Raw genomic sequence first — 21456 nt, forward strand, 5'->3', positions numbered from 1 at the left:
GGTTAATCAGAGAAGCCCCAAGGAAGATCCTGATGAGATTTGGACACCCTCCAGAATTTGTTACAATTATCAGGCTTATTCACCACAACTTGACAGCGACTGTGCTACACAATGGCTCAGAAACAGTCCTCTTCATTATTAGAACTGGAGTCAAGCAAGGATGTGAGACTGCACCACTTTTCTATCTACATTTCACCTATTCCACATCTCATTGCTGATAGACTTCCATCTGCAGTCAAGATCAGGCATCATATGGATGGAAATCTCTTAAACATCAACCAATTATGTTCCAAATACAAGATAACAAACACCTACATTAATGATCTTCAACACACCGATGATTGTGTTGTGTGTGCTCACTCAACTGAAGAGCTCCAAGTTGTTCATGGATAGACATCTTCCCAAAAAGTAAACACAGATGATGATATTCAATGCTGGATAAAATCTGCCAGTGCTGCCTTTGTACATCTCTGAAATAGTGTCTTCAATGATCATGACATCAGGACCTAAATCAAGCTTCTCATCTAGTAGGCTGCTGTCATCCCTACCCTGTTGTATGAGTATGAAAGTTGGATGACAAATCAGAAATACCTGAAAGCTTTAGAATGTTAGCATTAGTGATGCTAGAAAATCCTGCATATCAACTGGAAGGATAAAAGAACAAATGCTGGCATTCTGGCTCAGGTAACCACAACCAACATTCAAATCATGTTTATACAGCACCAGCTCCACTGGGCAAGACATGTTACAAGGATGCCTGACAACTGGCTCACAAAATAGGTTTTATAATCCCAACTCAGCAATGGGCACTGCTCTAGACGTGGCCAAAAGAAGAGATTCAAGGACACCTTGAAGGCCAGTCTGAAGAAATGCAATATAAACATTAATATCTGAGAGACTTGAGCACTGCATCATCCCCAATGGCACCATGAAGTATGACAAGACACTGATTACTTTAAGCATACCCGCCCTCACTATGGAGGCAGATAGATGCAAGAGCCTGACATCACCAGGATCTATTCCTTCCTCCCAGATCTAATTTGCCACATTTGCAGCTGAACAGGTGGATCCTGGACTGGCCTCCCTCAGTCACCTATGAACTTGCCAATCACTTTCCTATTTACTAAAAAACCATCATCCTCAAATCAAGGGACCAACCACTGCCGCTGATGATGCACATTAAAATTATATTTGGTGAAATAAGTTATGTTCAGAAGTTAAAACGAAGAATTTGCCTAAAAGTGTTAGCACTTTAAACTTTTTTTAATATATGAGTTTTAGTGATGTCTTCTAAGCTAATACTATGTAGATTATAGCTGACCCTAAACTGATTAATGGTAAATTAGTGTAAAAGAAGAAGAGACAAAGGAAATGAACATGGAAGAAAATGTCTTAGGCAAGAAGGGTTCAGAAGGCAAGATAAAAAGATTAAGAGAAGTTAGCTCAGGGTCACTTGAAGTCACTTAGTAGCTTTATACCAGTTAGATACAGTTTAGGGCAGATGCAGTTTATGCCAATTTTCAATAGCCTATATCTCTGCTTGATAACAAGCACGGTACATTCAGTAACCACATTAGAGAGAGTTCATATTAATACTAAAGATGAAATAATGTAGTTGACACATTTCTGTATTTTCTAGCCCTTTATAGCAAGGTTTTGAAGTTAAGCCAGGTAATAAAGTATAAAAAAAGTCCAGGGTTACTTAAGAATCCTTGCCTTTCAGCCTTAAATTAGTTCTTGATGAACTGGCTATGTGCATATGAACCATGATGAATGCTTCTTTGAAATTTAGTTTTTAAATCTACCAGTAAGTAAGAATTCTATTTTCCCCTGATAGACTGCCCACTGATTAGAGGCTTTTAAGACTTTAGAATACAGTAAATTTAATATTAATCTCTTTGCATTTAATATTAAAAATTCTGTTATTAATGAACATTTGATCATTTGGTTTCATATGCCTTACCTATAACTCACTTATTTGCATTCAATATTAAAATTGATATTAAATGTATTTAAACAAGGGGCCTTGTTGCATGGTAATTTTGGGCAGCACCTGGATTGTCCACGTGTTAACACCAGAAACTAGTTTTAAGCACTCATTAAGCAGCTCAAAGCTACACCATTCCAGGGCAGAATCATCTCTAATCCATGTTACCCAGCTTGTGTTACACTAAAGCTGTGGTGGGCAAAGTACAGCCAGTGGGCTCGCCAAGGGACTTTATCCAGCTTGGGGTGTGTCCTTCGGCCTCACCTGGTCCAGGCACAGGGGACAGCCCAGGCTGTAGCACGTGTGGCCAGTGCCACTGCCCGCTTGCACACAGCCAGGCTGGGGCAGCACTACAGCCAGATTCACTTCCCCAAAGCAGGCAGGATGCACTCAGTAAAGCGGATTTGATGGGGCCGGGGATGGGCAGGGATTGGCATCTGGGAGCAGGACAGGAAGCTGGGGCCAGGGCCAGGACTGTAGGGCAGTGACAGCACATCACGGTGCTGGGAGCAGATTATGGCTCTGCTCTGGGCCCCAGCCCCATGCTTTCACTACCCCACAATCCCAGCCCTGACCTGATGCAGTCCCAGAAGCTGCTCCCTGCCCACCTGCAGCCCCATTACATCCACCCAGCTGAGCATGCTCCGCCTGTGGGGATCCCAGGCTGATCTCCATGGACCCCCCCCCCCCCCCCCCCACCTGCTTGCCCACTCCAGTAATCTACCACTTAAAGAATTTTGGTGAGTTGTTGCGAGCAGGGGAAGGCAGAGGGGGTGGGGGAAAACAGGATGGGAACGCTGACCTGGCCTGCAACAGCACACCAAAACTCCTTAAGTGGCCCTCCATCTGTCCTGTTTGGAAATATGGAGACATCCGGGATACTGCCCCCCTCCTCCCCATCCCCCCCCAAATCAGGGGCACGCTGCAGGAAGAGGTAGAGGCACAGTGGCATGCTGCAGGCAGAGCAGCTGTGGTGATTGCCCAGCTGGCTGCCTGGGGCACTGCACTCCTTCCCTGCACCCAGGGCATTCATTTTAATCTATGCCCTGCACTTGGGACCAACACCTGAAATCTGGGACTGACCCAGGAAAAATGGAACAGTTGGTTACCCAACTTTATTGTAAATACCCCACCTGCCCCCTCTCCCCCGATGGCCCAGATCGGGCCCACTGCCTACCTTCTCCAGCACCCCACATCTCCACTCACTGACCTCCCTCCCTCCCCCCATCTTCTGCTTACTTGTGGCTACCCACGTGGTCTGTCCCAGGGCAGCAGGCAGGGAAGGATTAACTTGCCAGTCTGGCCACTAACACCACTCCTGCTGCTTGCAGGTTTACCCTTCCCTGCCTGCTCCCCTGGGACAGAAAGTGCAGGGCAGCCATAAGTGAGAGGGGATGGGGAGGGAGCCCTGGGGGTAGAGAGAAGCTCAGAATGGTGGTGGTGGGAAGGAGGGATTCTTACTTTTTAGGCCACCAGGTTCCCAGTGGTCTGAAGTGTGCCTATGTCAAACTCAAACTAGCACTAACACCAAATCAACATTTGTGTAGCTCACAGTGTGAGGCATAACAAGGCCCCAATTCTTTCAAGCACCTAATTTGATGGGACAGGTTCCCCAAGCCTTCCTTGATTCCCAGAATACCTCTGTGGGGTCAATAATTAGCAGGCCTAGATCAAGAGAGATTTCAAAAGCAATGAAGATGTTCCAAAACCTTGTATCTACTGTATTATTAAGTCCATCACTACCATAGAAAGGAATGCAAGAAATCCAGTATAGTACTTTTATGACTAAAATATTCAAAGAGATTGGAGATTCAGTCATAGCTCGAAGCATTGAGTTCTAACACATTAATCAAAAGGATGAAAGTGTTGAGAATCTTTCACAAGGAAATCTTTTCCAAGCTTTTGTGAGTCATTGGTGTTAAAACAGATGTCAGCACAACACAAGATACAAAAAGCTTCTAACAGCTGATCAAAGCCTACTTCCTCTCTCAGATGCCCTACTTTTTGTCCCTTGGCACTTGCATCGCTTCTATGCATCACAAAGCAGCAGAGGAGAGGGAAAGCACTTTTTTTTTTCCTTTTGCAAGTTGCCTTTGAGTTACTTACTCACAAGGAAAGCTGAAAAGTAAGGAGACAGGTCTGTTCATATGCACAGATAGTGTTTATTTTTCTGCAGATATGCTATGACAGACAACATTTAAGAATTTTGGTTTAGTAGAAACTGTGTTATTTGCATTCGCTGTCAGGTGCAACCGAAAAAAGGAAACAGTAAACTGAAGCGGCCAAAGCATCCGTGTTAGTCAGAGCTTGCAACAGCTACTAGGAGGGCCAAGAGGAGCTGGTCATAAGTTCAGGCTGTTGTGGCAATTGGGGTATGCTGTCCTCACTGCCAAAAGACCTGAAGCCGGAGAAACAGTATCTACACTCCACTGCCTGCCATCCTTTCTTCCCTCTTGTGTTCTTGTGACAGGATATTTAGCAGAATTCACAGATTTGTTGGAATCTGACAGGGCCACACTGTGAGAGCTTCTGCTATGGCCTCAAACTTGTGACCTCTGGGCTGTCAACCCTGTGCCTTAGTGCCCAATCCACCGAACTCCTGCAGATGATGAGTATGTGGGATCCAAGTTTCAGATCCAGTACAACTGCCTAGGGAGTATCCAGGGTTATAATAAAAGCTTCATATGCCATTTCCTAAAGAGAAGCTACCCATTTTCAACAGAACAGCTATGTGAAAAATGGAGACACATAGAAATATCGAATTATTTCTAACTGTTCAGTATAGAAACACAACATTTTACCTTCATCTCTTCCACTTGATGCAAACGGAAGGATTTAGGAAGCTATGGAAACTGCAGGTGCTAAGATTTCTACTGAAAAATGAGAAACCAATTTCTTTCTTGTTTGATGATGAAATTGATTCATTCTGCCTTTGTGTGGTTCAAAGCAAGAAAGGCAAGGTCAATTCACTTAAGTTTTAGCTCATGCTTGTCATAACCCAATGATTTTTAGTGCCTCGGCACATTGGAATTTTCCCGCCACATGGAGCTTTCTTTGCACGGTGGATTTCTCAGCTGCAGAGAGAAAACCCCAGTGCAAAAAAGAGTTCCCGCCACACGTATGCAAATTTGTGTCCCACTATTGGTCAATTCTAAATTATTCCTAGCTGGCGGCTAGCGATTGGTTTGCTAGCCGTATAAAAGGTTAGAGCAGTTTCCGCCCAAGTTGGAGGACCCCTCAACCATCTTGTGGGGAACTCTAAGCGCGCTGTGGAGCCTAGCAAACTCCACATGCGTCTTGGAGGAGAACTTAGGGGCCTGATCAGTCTCTAACCACTCCCCATCATCGTGGAAATATTGATGTACCCCCGTGTTGAGCGCTCGTGGAGTCGTACACCGACAACTCATCTCGGTTCGAAGAGAGATCTCGCCCCTGTGTGTTTGTGTGCAACTGTAATTCAAGCAAGTTTTCTTCCTGCACTGCGACCATCGGCAGTGTAAGTAAAGCTTTCTTTATACAACCAATACGCTTCCGTGCCTAACTCTATTCCATCGTGGAAAAAACCCACCTGATGGTCCGGGCTACTGGCCATAGCCTTAGACCGCCCTCAGCCACCACAATGCTTAGGTTGAATACAAGTACGAGACAAGTTCCTTGTACTAAGCAGAAATAAACTATCATCACAAACCTCTTTCCTTTCACAGGAAGAGGGGCTGTTTTTTTGTTTTGTTTCGTTTTTCAAAAAAGCCTTGATGAAGAACAGTGGGTGCTAGAGGAAGCAGAAGTTTAAATTACATAGACATGTTTATCATTCAAATAAAATGCTTAGCTGACTACCTCTGCTACTAGGGAGAGGTACAGTAATTTGACTGGCATGCACAAATCCTAGGGGTGAAATCCTGGGTGCTGCTGACAGCCTTAAAATGTAGCAAAACTGGCACAACTGGTGTGGTTCAACTACAGAGGAAGGAAGGAGGAAAAATGTCCAGCACACCTACTGCCTAGGAAATAACCTGCTCGGCAGCATGGAAGCGGAAAGGGATCTCAGAGTCTTAGTGGGCTCCAAGATGAACATGAGTCGTCAGTGTGATGAAGTCATCAGCAAAGCATCAGCAGATACATGACAAACAGACCCAAGGAGGTGATACTTCCCCTCTATTGGGCGCTGGTCAGACCACAGTTGGAATACTGCGTCCAGTTTTGGGCACCGCACTTCAAGAGGGATGTGGATAACCTGGAGAGGGTCCAGAGAAGGGCCACTTGTACGGTTAAGGGTTTGCAGGCCAAACCCTGCGAGGAGAGATTAGGGCACCTGGACCTCTTCAGCCTCCGCAAGAGAAGGTTGAAAGGCTTGTAGATGCCTATAAATTCATCATGGGGGCACAGAAGGGAATTGATGAGGCTCTACTCACCAAGGCACTCCTGGGGGGTCACAAGAAATAATGGCCATAAGCTAGCAGAGAGCAGATTTAGACTGGACATTAGGAAGAACTTCTTCACAGTTAGAGTGGCCAAAATCTAGAATGGGCTCCCAAGGGAGGTGGTGCTCTCCCCTACCATGGAGATCTTCAAAAGGAGGTTAGATGGGCATCTAGCTGGGGTCATCTGAACCCAGCACTCTTTCCTGCCTATGCAGGGGGTCAGACTCGATGATCTATTGAGGTCCCTTCCGGCTCTAACATCTATGAATCTATGAAGGCATGATACAAGGATCTTTCATTTCCTTCAGCACAGCACAGGAACTTTATTCTGCACTGCTCTACTGGGAAGAAGCACTGAGGTACAGGAATGTGTGGCAGACTGAGCTGGAGACATGTAAGATTTGTTGGGAGAAGTGCACAGATCCACTGGCTCCAAAACAAGCATATTGTTGGGCTCAGAATGAAAGAGCTGCAAACACTCCCATCTACAGCATTTTATAGAGATTGGCAGCACTGGCAGAGAATTAGATGCAGACCAGTTGCTGTAGGCTAGGTCTTAGGATTGTTCCTTACATACAAGTTGAACCTGGAGGCTCATACATTTGGGCCAAACTTGCTTTTCATTAAATTCCCCCTAAAGCAGGCACCAGCTGCCTTTAAGGAGCAAAGGGGCTGAATTAAGGCAGCTGGGTCCTAGGGCAGGCTGCTGATTGCAACCCTGACACTCCCACTGCTGCTCCAAGCTACCTTCTGCTGCTCCAGTCCAAATACAGCTGTCACTCTCATGACCCATGACTGCGACCACTGCTGGTGCCACCTGTAGTAGTAATGGTTAACTCCCTTACTAAAGAGTGATGTCATCCACAGGAAGTGGTCAGTGGAACTATTTTGGGTCAGGGGTTAGTTGTTACAATGAAGCTTAATGAAAACAGTCTTCCTGCTTCTTCCAAAAACCCAGAGTAATACATGGTGTCACAAGTGGTGAATCCTGCCACCAACAGGAAATCAAACAGGTGATTTCCAACTGAGAGATCTGATTCTAGGAGCAGCTAAATCCAGGGCAGAGCAGGACCAAGCACCTCTACCTGCAGCAGAGCCCAGCACAGCACTGAGGCTGGCTACAGAGACCATGCAGGTGCTGCACCATTAGAACAGTTTGATTTCCAATCCCCTGGAACATGGCCTCAATGGATCAAGAATTTTAATCACTTCAGGGAAGTGTCAGGCCTGGACAAACAGCTGGAAGCTTACTACGTGAGTACTCTTACCTACTCTATGGGAGATCAGGTGGATGAAATTCTGCTGTCACTGCCTCTTACAGATGCTGGGAAAAAGCAATACGTTGCAGTGATAGAAGCATTAACTGATCATTTTCTGGGCAAGAGAAATTCGATTCATGAATGAGTTAGATTCAACATCAGTAAACAGGAGCCTTCAGAACCTGTGGACAGATTCATCACATCTTTGTATACAATGGCTGAATCCTGCCAATATGGGGAGCTTAAGGAAGAGCTAATTAGGGACTGCTGAGCTGTGGGGCTTCATGACAGCTCTCACAAAAATTACAGTTGGACCCTGATTTACCGCTCCAGAAGGCTATCACACAGGCTCGCCAATCAGAACTAGTTAAACAGCAACAATGAGAAATCCAGAATGACTCTCAGTCCTGTCAGGCATTAGTTAATATGGATGCAATGCACACTGTAAAGAACTACAAACAAATACAAGTAGATCTGACAGGCACAACAAATACAGGAAGTGGCCTCTCCAGTGCCCACAGCAGTAAACAAGCGGGAAAGGAGGCCAGTGCCACAGGTGTGGACAAACTCCAGGACCAAGTCATGCTCAGTGTCCTGCTATGGAAGAGATATGTTGGCGATGCAAAAAGAGAGGTCGCTATACTTCTATCTGTCACTCTACCACTGGAGTCTGTCACAGAACAGGATGCAAAGGATTGCACAGTACTTTTAGATGAAGTTACAGAGTCTTCATCAGATCCAGGAGTCTGGATGACAGAAACTGAGCTCAACGGACAGCCAATAACATTTAAAATAGACACAGGAGCAGCAGTTTCAGCTATTACTACAGCTCACATAGGGATGGGATTCTCCTTACTCCTGGGGACCAGGAGATACTACCCTCAAAGTACTGGGATCCTTTAATGCAAAGATGACACTGAAGCAGAGATGTATAGACCAGGAAGTTTATGTGATTGGTAATCTTGCTGTGCCTTTAGGTGGATTTCCCGCTATACAGGCACTGCAACTTGTCCATCAACTAGATGAAATAGCAGACCAGAAATCCTTGGAGCAGTACTACAGAACCAAATACCCATCGATTTTTTCTGGTCTAGGAAAAAATGTCAGGTGAATATCAGATACGCCTAAAAAGCTGATGCCAGTCCATATGCATTAACTACTCCAAGATGGGTACCACTGCCACTAATGGACAAAGCTAAAGAAGAGCTAACATGCATGGAGGAAATGGGAGTAATTGCAAAAACTGAAGAACCTACTCACTGGTGTGCTGGGATGGTGGTTGTGCCAAAACCCAATGGTAGGATTAGGATACGAGTTGACCTCACACAGCTAAACAAGTATGTGTGCAGGGAAAGACATATTCTTAAAGACCGCCAGAGATGGAACTATGACACCCGGCATGGTTCAAGACATGTACCTGCTCTTTCCTCCCAGCAGGAAGTCTGGATCCCATAGCCAGGGGTCCAAGGTATTGTCCAGGCCAGGGCAGATGATACCCTTTGTTCATACTGGGTGGAGACACCTAGTGGTCTTCTCCATAGGAATCAAGAACAAAATCCCACCTGTTTACCTGTTGTCTGGACACACCTCAGTTTCACCAAAGAGATTAGACCTGTGAATTAGTCAGGTCTAAACAAATAGACTTACCAATAGTTTTGCTTTGTTTAGGTTCATTTTGTAACTAAGTGTGTATCAAGTTATCCCCTGAGAAAGGGAAATGTAGTAGTAAGGGTTAACTCCATTCCTAAAAAGTGGTGTCATCCATAGGAAGCAGTCAGTTGACCATTTTGGGTCAGGGGTAAGTTGTTACAATAAAGGCTTAAAGAGAACAGAGTCTTCCTGCTTCCAAAAACCCAGAATAACACACCACCCCTCATTGCCAATTCCCATTGCCACTGGCTGGCAGAAGCAATGGATTTGGTGGAAAGAGAAGTGGTGGCTGCAGCACAGGGGCATGAGAGAGACAGAAAGAGAGAAAGAGAGAGAGAGAGAAAATAGAGAGGCCTGAGAGCTGCAGGGAGCCTATGGAAAAATGAGCATAGCGGCAAACAGAGATGTATAGGGACAGCAAACATAGGGGCGCCCAATGGTCATCAATGCTAGTGCCCCCATTGCCTGCCCCTACTTAATACCACTGAGCCATGGATGCCAGCTCCTGCTCTAAGGGATTACGTCAAACCTGAAAACAATTTTCAACTGAAAGTGTCCCTGAAAATAACACATCCCCTTTTCCTACACTAGATCTGAGATTCTTAAGCAAAAGGTTTCAGAGTTCCTGCGTTAATTGCATTTCTGATCCTCTTTTTGTCTCTACTAAACCACTTTGGCCTCAGGTCTCTACCACTTGCAATCTGCTCTCTTTAGAATGGGATATTGAAGCCTTCTCCAGTTTAGAGCATTCACTTTAGTACAGTATATCCAATTCCAATGCCTACAGTTATTCTCCAAGATGAAAACAGACTTAAAATCATAGAAATGAAAGGGAGACCAAGAGTCATCTAGTCCAAGCCCCTGCATGAACAAAAGCTGCTCTCTCTCTCTCTTAACCATCCTTGTTACATGCTTATCCAGCCTCTTCTCAGAAACTGCAATTGAAGAGTCTACAGCTTCCCTGAGTAGCCTATCCAACTGTTCTACTGCTTTTAGATTAAGCACCCCCATTTCCCAAATTAAATCCAAGTCTTCTTTGCCACAGTTTAAATCCATGCTTCATGTTCTGCCACCTGCAGCAAAGGGGAAAAGTTGTTTTTCTACTCCTTTAAGGAAGCCTTTCCAACACTTGATGGGGAAATCTAATAGCAGTTTTCATCTCTTTTTTTCTAGTTCTCTCAACCTTTCCTTGCATGGCTTGTATTCCAACCCCTTTATCATCTTTGTTTCTCATTTCTGAATTCTCTCCAGTTTCTCTACATCCTTCCCAAAACACAGTGAGCTGGATACAATATTCCAGCTAAGATCTAACCAGAACTGAGTAGTGATACTATTGTCTCGTGCATTTTACATACTGATAATGATAGCCCCAAATTGCATTGGCTTTCTTTTTCTTTTCTTTATTTTGACACCACTTCACATTGCTCACTCAAGTAGCTAGTGATCCACCAAAACCCCAAATCACCAATGCTGCTGCCTTACTAGTTACCTCCCATTCTGAATTTGTGCGTTTGTTTTTTCTTCCAGTTGTCTCAACTCACACATCTTTGTTCAGTTTCATTTTGTCAGCTATAGCCCAGTTCTCAAGACCCTTTTGAGTTCTAACCTTGGCTTCTAAAGGAATTATAACCTCAACTAGTTTTGTGCCACCTGCAAACTTGATCAGGAGGCTGTCTACCCCTGCATCCAAGTCATTAATAAAGAAGTCAAACAGCACCAGACAGTGGAGTTCCACTTGAGACCTCTTATTATTCCAACACTGATCCATTTATACCTCTTTGCTTGCTGTCATTCAGCCAACTATGTATCAACCTAGCAACAATTCTATCTAGCCACAATTTCTTCAGTTAACTTAGAAGAATGTCATGTGGGACTATATCAAAAGCCTTACTGAAGTCCAAGTATATTATTATGTCCACTGCACTCCCTTGATCCACTGAACTGGTTACACTGTCAAAAAGTGAAAGTGCTTTGGAAATTATATGCTGATGATGATTATTGTAAGGGCAAATTGTAAATGCCCTTTCTCCTCTAGGCATTTACAATTTGATTGTTTTATCATTCGCTGCAGTAACTTCCCAAGAACTAAAATCAGAGGCTGCTTGCACACATGATGGGGGTTTACTTCAGTTTAATTCTCCCTAAATTGAAGTGGTAGTTTTTCAAAACCCCGCTTGAATTTAGGGAGAATCAAACCAAAGTAAACTGTCATGGCATGTACACAAGGATCAGGCCCGATCCTTACCTGCCTCTCCGGCAGTGGCGGTGGCGTGGCGAGGTGCCAGCAGGCCGAGCAGTCCCTGAGCTGCAGCGGGGGCAGTGCTTCCCTACCCAGTGGCAGCAGCGCCCTGGTCCCAGGGGGCACCGCAGCCATAAAGGGGAGCACACACCCCTCACCCCCGCAGCTGCAGAAGGAAGCACCAGGTCCCCACACAGCTCAGGCAGGCAGGCTTCAGAAGGGGGAAAAAAAAAAAAAAAAAAAAAAAAATCAGGCTCACTGGTTTTTGGTTTGTTTTTTCTCCCCAGTGGAGCCTGCCTGCGCCAGCTGTCGCTGGGCTGCCTGCACAGCTCCTGAGCTGCACAGGGCCCAGTGCTTCCCTCCGTGGCTCTTGTACTTTGTTAGGTAGCAAACTAACACACCTCGGAGGTGTTTAAGTCATTTAATGTGCAATATGCCCCTGACAGTGTAAACAGCAATGCCATTAAAGTGGTGCAAAAGGGCATTTAATCCACTTTAAAAGCCAATTTTGTGGCATGTACAAAGGCCCAGAGCAACCAATTTATATTCCCTGAGGTCCTCCGCTCATAAAACAAGTCCTATTTGTTCAGAACAAAAAGTATTTTAGATAAAGAAACCTTAATAATAATACAAATTTCATATGCATGCCCTGCTTGCCAGGTGGCTGAGTATCTTCCATATGAAGACCAGGTCCTCTCCGAGTCAGTTTCATACTTGGCCATTCTTGGATCAAGTGCCTCCATCTCTCTCTCTCTCTCCCTGCCCCCTTATCTCCCCCTTCCCCGCAGTGTTAAGGTTGTCATTTTATACAATTTCAAGTCCTTTTATCTTGTTAGTCCTTATGAGTCAAGTCAAACCAGTCTATGCTTTATCCCCAGGAATGGAGACGGAGTGTGAAACTTAAACAAAAATAATAATTGCTACATGCATCCTTTGCTGTATTAATTACACTCTCCCCCTCCAGTATCTTTCCATCCTGCAGGAACCATTTCTGATCTTACCCACTAAGCCAGGAACACAATCATGAGTAAATGCATAAAAATGTATATGCATAAATACTGATTCAGTCTTTGAGTGTTCTATAGCATTTGTCATATCAGGAGTTTTAAAATCTAATTCTTTGTTACTATGCTTACTCTTCATATAAATTATTTTATTTCTTTTAGCTTGAACAACAAAGATCAATTTAGTCAGCTTTACATTTTTCATACTGCAGTTCTGGGTTTATAACCTGAAGAAAAACTTCTGTAGGAAACATGTATTGAATAAACTAGAATAAAAAAAATGTGGAAGGTCTTTGCTAAAAGCTTGCATTTACAAAACCTATAATTAGGAGCAATTGTGTGCCCTTAGCAATTCTTGTTATGGTATTGCAAAAAATAGTTTCCACTCTTATATATAGCCATATTCCCAGGATTTTTCAATTTTGACACACCTGCTATCGGACATCCTACGACTCAGAAATGCTGAATCGGAATCACCAGCATATCTTGAATTTCTCACTTCAGGCTTCTCTACACACACTATCTGAAATGCTCCTGCTCCTAAAAGTCCAGGGGTCAGAGTACAGAATGTGCCAGTTCTGTGACTTTGCAGGTGTCAGGCTCATTTTGAAAGAAAAAGGAAAGGACCAAAAGGACACACACAGTCTACCCCCCCGCCTTTGCTCCCAGAAACTGCCTAGTCCCATAAATGGTATTAACCCAGGGGTGCCCAACCTTTTCACCCCACAGGTTAGATGGGCAATGCTAAGTCTTCCTGAAGATTGGATCCAGCTAGGGAGAAGCTATGAGAACACTTAATAAGTCAACTGACTTTTTGGATTGAAGTTTTAGACAGGGAGTCACAGGTACACTCTGTCACTTTTTCACGTTTGTATGAGGAACTCTGATGCAAGGTAGATTCCCACCCTCAAGAAATCCAAAGTCTTCACATAGGCTTTATACATGTAGCTCATCTTGCTTGAAGAGTTACTACATTAACAATGAAGCAAGATAGAAAAGGGCTTTTTTATCATCTTTACCTCTGAGTGAGTAGAGAGGAGATAAGGAAACCATGGTAACCATTTTAATCTACTTCAAGTACTAAAGACCTTGCAGAACACCATTCATAATATTACATCTATCCTGTAAACAATACCAGGTCTCACACTGTAGTCCTCCTTTCCAAAACAGTCCTCCATTTCACTATGACCTATACCCTTGGTTCCCAGATGTACAACCTTACATTTAGCTTCTTTAACATCCACAATGCTTCTATTAAACCAGCTTACTGCAAGAGCCAGATTCATTTGTGAAACTGAGCAGGTCTCATTATTTACTGTTCCAGCAAACTGTACTTCACTTATAGCTTTACCAGATCATTAATGAAGATATTAAATAACACTTCACCAAGGACAGATCCCTCTGAAACTCAACTAGAAGACTATTAAATAATGATTCCTCGCACAGAATTTCTTGCAGAGATCTATTAGTTAAACAACGTTTAAATTGATCCCATATGGATTTTTTCGCTGCAATGATTGCTTGCTTTTTTTCTTTCCAAAAATCAGGCTTTTGGATAGAACTAAATAAAACACCCTTAAGGAAGTCTAGATGTCCGCAAGTGGTTTTATCAACCAAAACTGAGGTCTTAAAAATATATATTAGTTTGATAAGACCTGAACTCTGCATTTCTCACCCCCAAGCTACACGCCTTTACATGAGGGCAACCCTTTCCTTTCCTTCCCTCGTAGGACGTGTGCCAAGAATGTTTAAAACTGTGCAAGAACGTTAAATAGAGATGCAAAAGGTTCACGCATAACATGATATGCAACACACTTGTTGGGTTCAGATTACTACAGTATGACTGTAGTGACTGAGGGCACCTATACATGTGCAGAGAGGCTGCTCCAACACACTGCAATTACAACACATTGGAAGAGACTCGATTAATCAAGTCTGCTGGAGCATGGTAATTACTGCGCTCCAGCAGATGCCAGCGTCATATATATCAGCGTCCCAGGGCTGAAAAATGGTGATAGGAGCACTTTAACTAAAGCTGGTTTGACAACCTTTAGTTAAAGCGTCCCTACCACCATTTTTCAGTGCAAGGACACTAATACACATGATGGTCTGGGCACTTTAATTAGAGGTTCTCAAAGTCGCTCTAATTAAAGCATTCCCCCCACCCCATCTTCCAGAGCACATCTATAAATGCCCTGAGTATCCATACTGACATAAGTCAGTCTTTTAGAGGAGTGAGGCCTGAGATGTTTTAATGCAATTATTAATATTAACACATATATGAATGTAAACATCGATACTATGGATGACTAAGGTTTTTAAAAGGTATTTTGTAGAGCTCCAGCTGATATCTGGTGGCTTACACCAGAGGCTTCTCCATACAGTAGTTATTTAGTATGGTTCTTATTAAAAGATATATCCAAGATGCTTTCCCATTTGGTTTGAACTTACCAGAAATGGGTGCTATTTAGAGATGAATGAAGTATATCAGGCCAGTATTGTTTCATGTCTGGTAGAAGATCCTAGAAATAATAATAAAAATATACACCTTACAAAGATTTCTTCTCAAATCACAGCCCATCTACCTTTTTACTTCTTGGTAGAGATGTGCCAGACAACCACAAAAACATGCTGTTAAGAGGCTGAAAGATTCTGTGCCTAGCCTTCTGCCCCAGTAGTTTGGCCTGACGCAGTATGACACTCATGTTCAGTCTTCTATACTTAGAGACTTGAAATTCTCACCTCTCCTCATAAGACATTTGACTTTGACTAGCGAAGAGATTCTTCTGTTCTTTGACTTGAAAGATCGTACGGAAGTAGGGCTGGAAGGGACCTCATGAAGTCATTTAGCCCAGCCCCCTGCTCAAGGCATGATCATCTAAACTGATGATGTTAAACTATACCAGACCTAAGACAGACCCCTGGGAAACCCGACTTGATACTCTTCCTAACTAGATATTGAGCGATTGATGAATACTCATTGAGCACAATAATCCAACCAATTATATATCTACCTTACAATACTTTCATCTAGTTTGTATTTCATTAGCTTAGCAGGAGACTAGTGTGAGATAGTGTCAAGGTTTGACAAAGTCAAGGTATATCACATCCACTGCTCTCCCCTCATCCACAGAGCCTGTCACTTTATCAAAAAAGGAAATCAATCTGATTAGGCATACACCACAGGTCTCTCTCTTCAGCCATCCTTAATTTGCATCCTTTGCACCCATACTTGTAGATACACCTCACAACTGCGAAAGGGCGGGCAACAGACCCAACAGCTTTTTCTTCACTTCAGGGTTCCCACAAAGAAAATGGCTTTGAAAGGATGAAACCTAATAGGAATACTGCTAATTGAAGCTACTGGGAAAAATGCAACTGCAGGTGGCCAGTATCCTCTTATTCTCTGAGCCCTAGGCCTCTCAACTGAAGTACTCATCACATCTTCTTCAGAGGGTGGAAGGACCTCAAAGCCTCTGCTCTTCCAGTTTTTGCTGGAAAAAGCCAGGATACAAATCAAGCCAGTGAGAACACCAGTGTGATCCGGGTGGTGGTGGATGGGCAGGGGTTGTTGATCTTCACCAGCACAGCAGACTTCAAATAATGGATCTTAGACTAGGAATTTGAACAGATGTTAGAATAGGAATTCTAAAAATAATGTCCAGCTCAGATGACAGACTATATCAAAAGTGATATTTTATGAGCATCTCAAAAGGTAATTGCATCCAACTCCACTCAATATTCACATTTTAATTTAAATACCTCAATCTCATTCACATTGAAGTGCCATGTTCTGTTACAGTCTTCTCCTTTATCTGGCCTAGGAAAGAAATTAATGAAAATAAATTTTAAAAAACCCTACTACAAAACAGTGGGTGGAAAAAGTCATGTCACAAGATATTTCATAGTTACAAGATGATAGCATGGAAATCTAACTATAAAAATGCAATAAACCAATGTCACTTTCCACAAAATTTTAATGAACAGAAATGAGCTAGTATTCATTACAAATTTATTTTGAGTCAAATTTTATCAGCCCAGGGGTTCTGTGTTAGCCTTTTACCTGACTAAAGGTGCTTATACATGTGACAGGGGTTTCATCCTTAGGGTTGCATTCTATGCTCTCTAAATTGAAGCAATGAGTTTTTTTATTGAAACCTCACTGTTTCAGTTTCCATTACTGTATATGTGATTATCCTGCTGGCCGCAGGAGCCTGCTGAAGGCAGAAGTGGAGAGGGGCCCAATCCTTTTTTTTTTCTTTTGGCGAAGCTCTCCCATGGCTAGGAGGCCATTAATCTTTCAGCTCACCCTCTGGTCATGGGAGAGACAGACAGGCTCTGCTGGAAAGATTAGCCTACTTGCCATTTCTACCGTCACCACCTTCAGCAGGCTCCTACAGCTGGTAGGACATCTGGGGCTGCCCGGGAATGGGCCGGCTTGCCCCTGGGGTGGTGCGGAAAGGAGGCAGGAAGGCAGCTGGGTTGGCTGGTGCCCAGAAAAGGCAGCAGGGATGGTGCACAGGGCATTGAAAGCCCAAGTGGGGTTCTAGTGGGCCAGGTCCTGCTCCAGCTTAGAGGTGCCTGATTCAATGCTTCCCCTAGCCCACCTAGGCTTCCAGTGCCTCTTGCACCATCCCCTTCACTTTCTCCAGCCACCAGCACACCCAGTTTGGCCTAGAGCAGCACAGGGAGGCAGTTGGGTGTGCTGGTGGCTGGAGAAGGCAGCAGGGAAGGTGCACAGGGTGGTGAAAGCCCAGGCGGGCTCAGGGAATCAATGGATCAGACACCTCCAAGCTGGGCTGTACCTGGCCAACTAGCAGTCTGCCCAGGCTTGCAGCACCCCATGAACTGTCCCTACTGCCTTCTCTGTCCTCCAGCAAACCCAGCCACCCGCCTGCTGCCTTTCTGCGCTGCCCCAGGGTCAAGCTAGCCTGGTCCCAGGTGGCCCCAGGCACCCTGCTGACTGCAGGAACCTACTGAAGGCAGAAGTGGCGAGGGGTCTGGTCCTTTTTTTCACCGTGGAGCCTGCCTACTTCTCCCACAGCTGGAGGTGAGACGACTAATGCCTGCAATGTGCCAAATTACATTGGAGCAAACTAAACTACATTGGGATGTAGTTTAGCTTGCAAGGATGCAAATTCATTTAAAACCCACAAAACTCAGGTACATGTAATGTGTAATGATACCACTAAGCCACACAAAGGGAATTTTTTGTCACATGTACATCGAGACATTCTCAAGTGTACAAGCACCCTTAAGCCCTGCAAAAAGAACATATGGCATGAGAAGGAAATAAAGCATTAGGGATGGCTTTGGCAGGGCTAAAGGCAGAGTAGATTTGTACCTTATAAACTAACTAAATAAGAGATGCAAAAGCATTTATAAGTAGTGGCTTGTTTCATCAGATGTGTATCACTAGTCAAATCCATTTCACCCTAACCAAGTCACTTGGCATGAGAATAAGATTGGGAAATGGTAAGCAAACATCTTTGAGTTCTACCTGTAATGCTGTTCACAGTTTTTACATAATTTCCCAACCTCTTGTATTGTTTCTTCCAATCTCTTATCTTTATGGAGTATTTCATGCCTCTACTGTTCACGCACAGTATAATCAGTTGTTTCCTTTCAGAGATGTTTTCCCCGAGTTTCTATGAATTTTTGTACCATGTTTAGAGTCAAGACCATAGTCAGTTTTGAGACATTAACAAATGCTGTGCACCCAAAACAGCAAGGAAGCTTAACTTCCTCAGTAAGTTTGGAGAGAGATATATAAAGAGCTTATCCTGCAGTGACCTGCAGGGATCCTGGGTTTCTTTGGTAACAAAAAAAAAAAATAAAAATCCCCAATTTTCAGGTTAAAAAGAGTAACCCAAAATCCACGTTTTTTTGTGATTAAAATGAAATGCCACTAATTGATAGAGATGTATAGTGGCATTTCATTTTGATTATGGAAAAATGTAGATTTTGGGTTACCTTTTTTAACCTGAAAATTGGGGATTTTGGTTTTTGGTTTTTTTTTTTTAAATCAGAGAAAACCAGGATTCCTGGTGATCTGTAACTCGCATCACATGTGAGATCATGCATCTGTGTCCACACACTGCTTACCTATTTCTCTCTGGTAGAGCAGGATTCTTATACTGCGATATACCACACAATAAAGAGACAGAGTGGACAAACTGAACCCCCAAGAGTATAAGATTAAATATTTCAGTAAGATAACAGATTTGACCTGATCCCAGATAGACAAGTTCATGCATAAATACAATTCAACCCTGAAAACTCACTATGAGAAACAGCATCTTTCCCCAGCCAGACCTGATCATGATCTGTATTTTAGATCAGATGAGTAGACACAAAATAAAAGGTTTTTTATCATTACACCTGGTAAACCTTGCAGAATCAACACAGGTATGAGAGAATGATCTAACAATTCAGATGTACCAGATTCCTTTTAAAGGCAACAAAGGAATGCAAAGGCTTCACCAAGAACTTAATTTGAAGAACTTGAAATGTAAATGTGCATGTGTCACAGGAAGTCTAACAAGACCTTTAATGCTGGAGGAGGAAAGCTCCCCATCTTGGACCACCAGGGTCCAAGTCTCCTTTGTATTCAATTTACAGTTGTGTAACACCAGTGACTTCAGTTGAGTTGCCTCTGATTTTAATTAGCACACAACAAAGCCTTCAAAGCCCAGGGTGAGTTTGCATGACTGACAGTCTTGTCAGAGAACACCGTTCAATTACTTTTTTTTTATTGCACTTGCTTTTTACATTACAACTGGACTTAGAATTTGGAGTTTCCATGGGCGAGATGGAAAAGAGAAAACACTTTAAATTAGTCTGAACTATTTTATAAACCATAAAATATTAAAAATCCTACTGAAAGCATTTATATAAAGCTACAGTTAGAGTCAGCACTTTGTGGAGAGACACAAGAAACCTTGGTATTGCAATATATATGTTATTGGGCAAATCTGCAGTGGAAGTAGAAATGAAGCTTCAGGGCAGCTGTACTGCATACAAAGCTGATGACATTTTTAGCTGGATTCTTAGTTCTATTTGAGAGCCTTTTACAGTTGACTGAATCAATATAATTGCTGAGTGTCTTTGTGGAACATATTAGAATGATCATTCTGAAAGTGCTAGCTAGAATCAAATCACTAACCCTTCTAAAACTTCCTCATCCCCACTAGACAGTTTTCAAAAGGGTCATTTGACTCACCCAGAGCTATTGAGGAAACCAATGCCAGACCTGGGATTTATATTCACTCCAGCTTCCAGTCTCATGCTCTAGTCACTGGACCACGGGGTAGCCTTCTGCCCTACTGAGGTCAGAGTTTTGCAACTGACTTCAGTAAGACCAGGGTTTTGCTCCATGTCTCTTTAAAACTTAAAATCCTTTAGCATGGAAACATTATCATGATCGTTATTTACTGCATTTACATGGGTACAAATCAACTGACTTTGGGCCTAAGAGACTGATTCTTCTTTCACTTACTCTTGCATGGAGTTACTTCTGATTCACCCATCCAAGCATGACCGGTTCTTAACCATGAAGTCAATTAAATTAAATTTAGTCCAACATGACATTCTTATCCAGTTTGAAAGAAAAAAGGTAGCTGTTTTAAGTGTTTACCATAATCCATGGATTGTCCAGAACTGTGGGGGATCATCACAGTCATTCATATTCATCTGAGGAAAACAGAAATCCAAAATATTTGCCAGATATATTTAGTCAGAAATCAAATGAGTTAATTGGATGTCATGCCAAGGGGTAAACAAAAACATTCTGAATACACAGCACAAATGTATTAAGGAGGAAAGGCCAGATTCTCAGGTGGTATAAATCAGGGTAGCTCTGTTCAGTTAAAATCAAGTCACAAATATTTACATCTGATGAGAATCTAGCCTGCAGTTCCCAGTAGTTTCCCATTTAGGCAATCAGCAGACCTTTCCCATGAGATGAGAGTTGCCAAAATAAGAGAGAACTTAATTCTGTGAGATGCCATCAGCACTGTTAGTTAATCCAACAACAGTTCGTACGTGTCAATGGGCAATGCCAGTATTGTGTTACAAAAGAAAGAGGTAGAATCATATGCTGAAGACTGCAGTACCATATAGGCTGGCTAATCCAAGTTGACATTCAGTATATACTTCCTATAATGTTTAACAGAGAGAACCACACCAACATTCATAACCCAAATAATTATCTGTCCAAAATACTAGGCACTAATAAGTGGACAGTGCAACAGATGAAGAAACTCTCCATGAGCTCAGTTAATATTTTGGATGCCAATCTTGCAAACCCTTCTTGAAAGAAGTAGTTCCATTTATTTCAGTTAACTGTGTATGGCATGTTTTAGGACTATGGCTTGTTTTAACCCTCTCCAAAATGGTAGTTCAAACCCTTAATCATAGAAGGAAAACAATGTTCTATGCATACATATTGATTGTAGAATAGATTACATGCTCCTGGTCACAAACCAAATTTGGTGCTCGCACACCAAAATGTTCTTTTTGTACTTTCCCTATGATGCTTGACAGACGAACATCAAATAGCTTAATGCAAAAAAATAAATAAATAAATAAATAATTTTTTATTAAAAAACCTCACTTTCTTTTTAATCTCCATGTGCCACTGCCTGCCTTAATTACGGTGCGATGCACTTTGTCAAACTGCTGTTCAGATACTGCAGAAGAGCAGAAAAAGTCGAGGAACCTAAATTAATTGTCTAGGCTACTCTAGCTGCATGGTGTGCATAAAAGCTGGAAGTGGTATGAATCTCTTCTGTTTTCTGCCACTTCGCTCCCTTTCTGCTCTTACCATCTACATAGTCCAGTGAACAAAAAACAATTAAACCCAGTGTCAGTTTATGCCTGACAGGAATTTAGCTAA

General features: G+C 43.0%; 1 protein-coding gene across 2 annotated transcripts in view; it reads right to left on the bottom strand.

Annotated features, from left to right (window-relative positions):
• RNASET2 (ribonuclease T2) overlaps positions 1-21456 on the bottom strand; it is a 48310-nt gene that overhangs the window by 12082 nt on the left and 14772 nt on the right. For both annotated transcript variants that reach the window (XM_014596840.3, XM_006261053.4), the window contains 3 exons: positions 20197-20252; positions 16323-16380; positions 15012-15082 (listed from right to left, as the gene is read on the bottom strand). In XM_014596840.3, coding sequence (XP_014452326.1) covers positions 15012-15082; positions 16323-16380; positions 20197-20252 — 185 coding nt within the window. The remainder of the gene's footprint in view (positions 1-15011; positions 15083-16322; positions 16381-20196; positions 20253-21456) is intronic.

Source organism: Alligator mississippiensis, chromosome 1 (genome assembly GCF_030867095.1).
Source record: "Alligator mississippiensis isolate rAllMis1 chromosome 1, rAllMis1, whole genome shotgun sequence".
In the NCBI taxonomy this organism is placed as follows: Eukaryota; Metazoa; Chordata; order Crocodylia; family Alligatoridae; genus Alligator; species Alligator mississippiensis.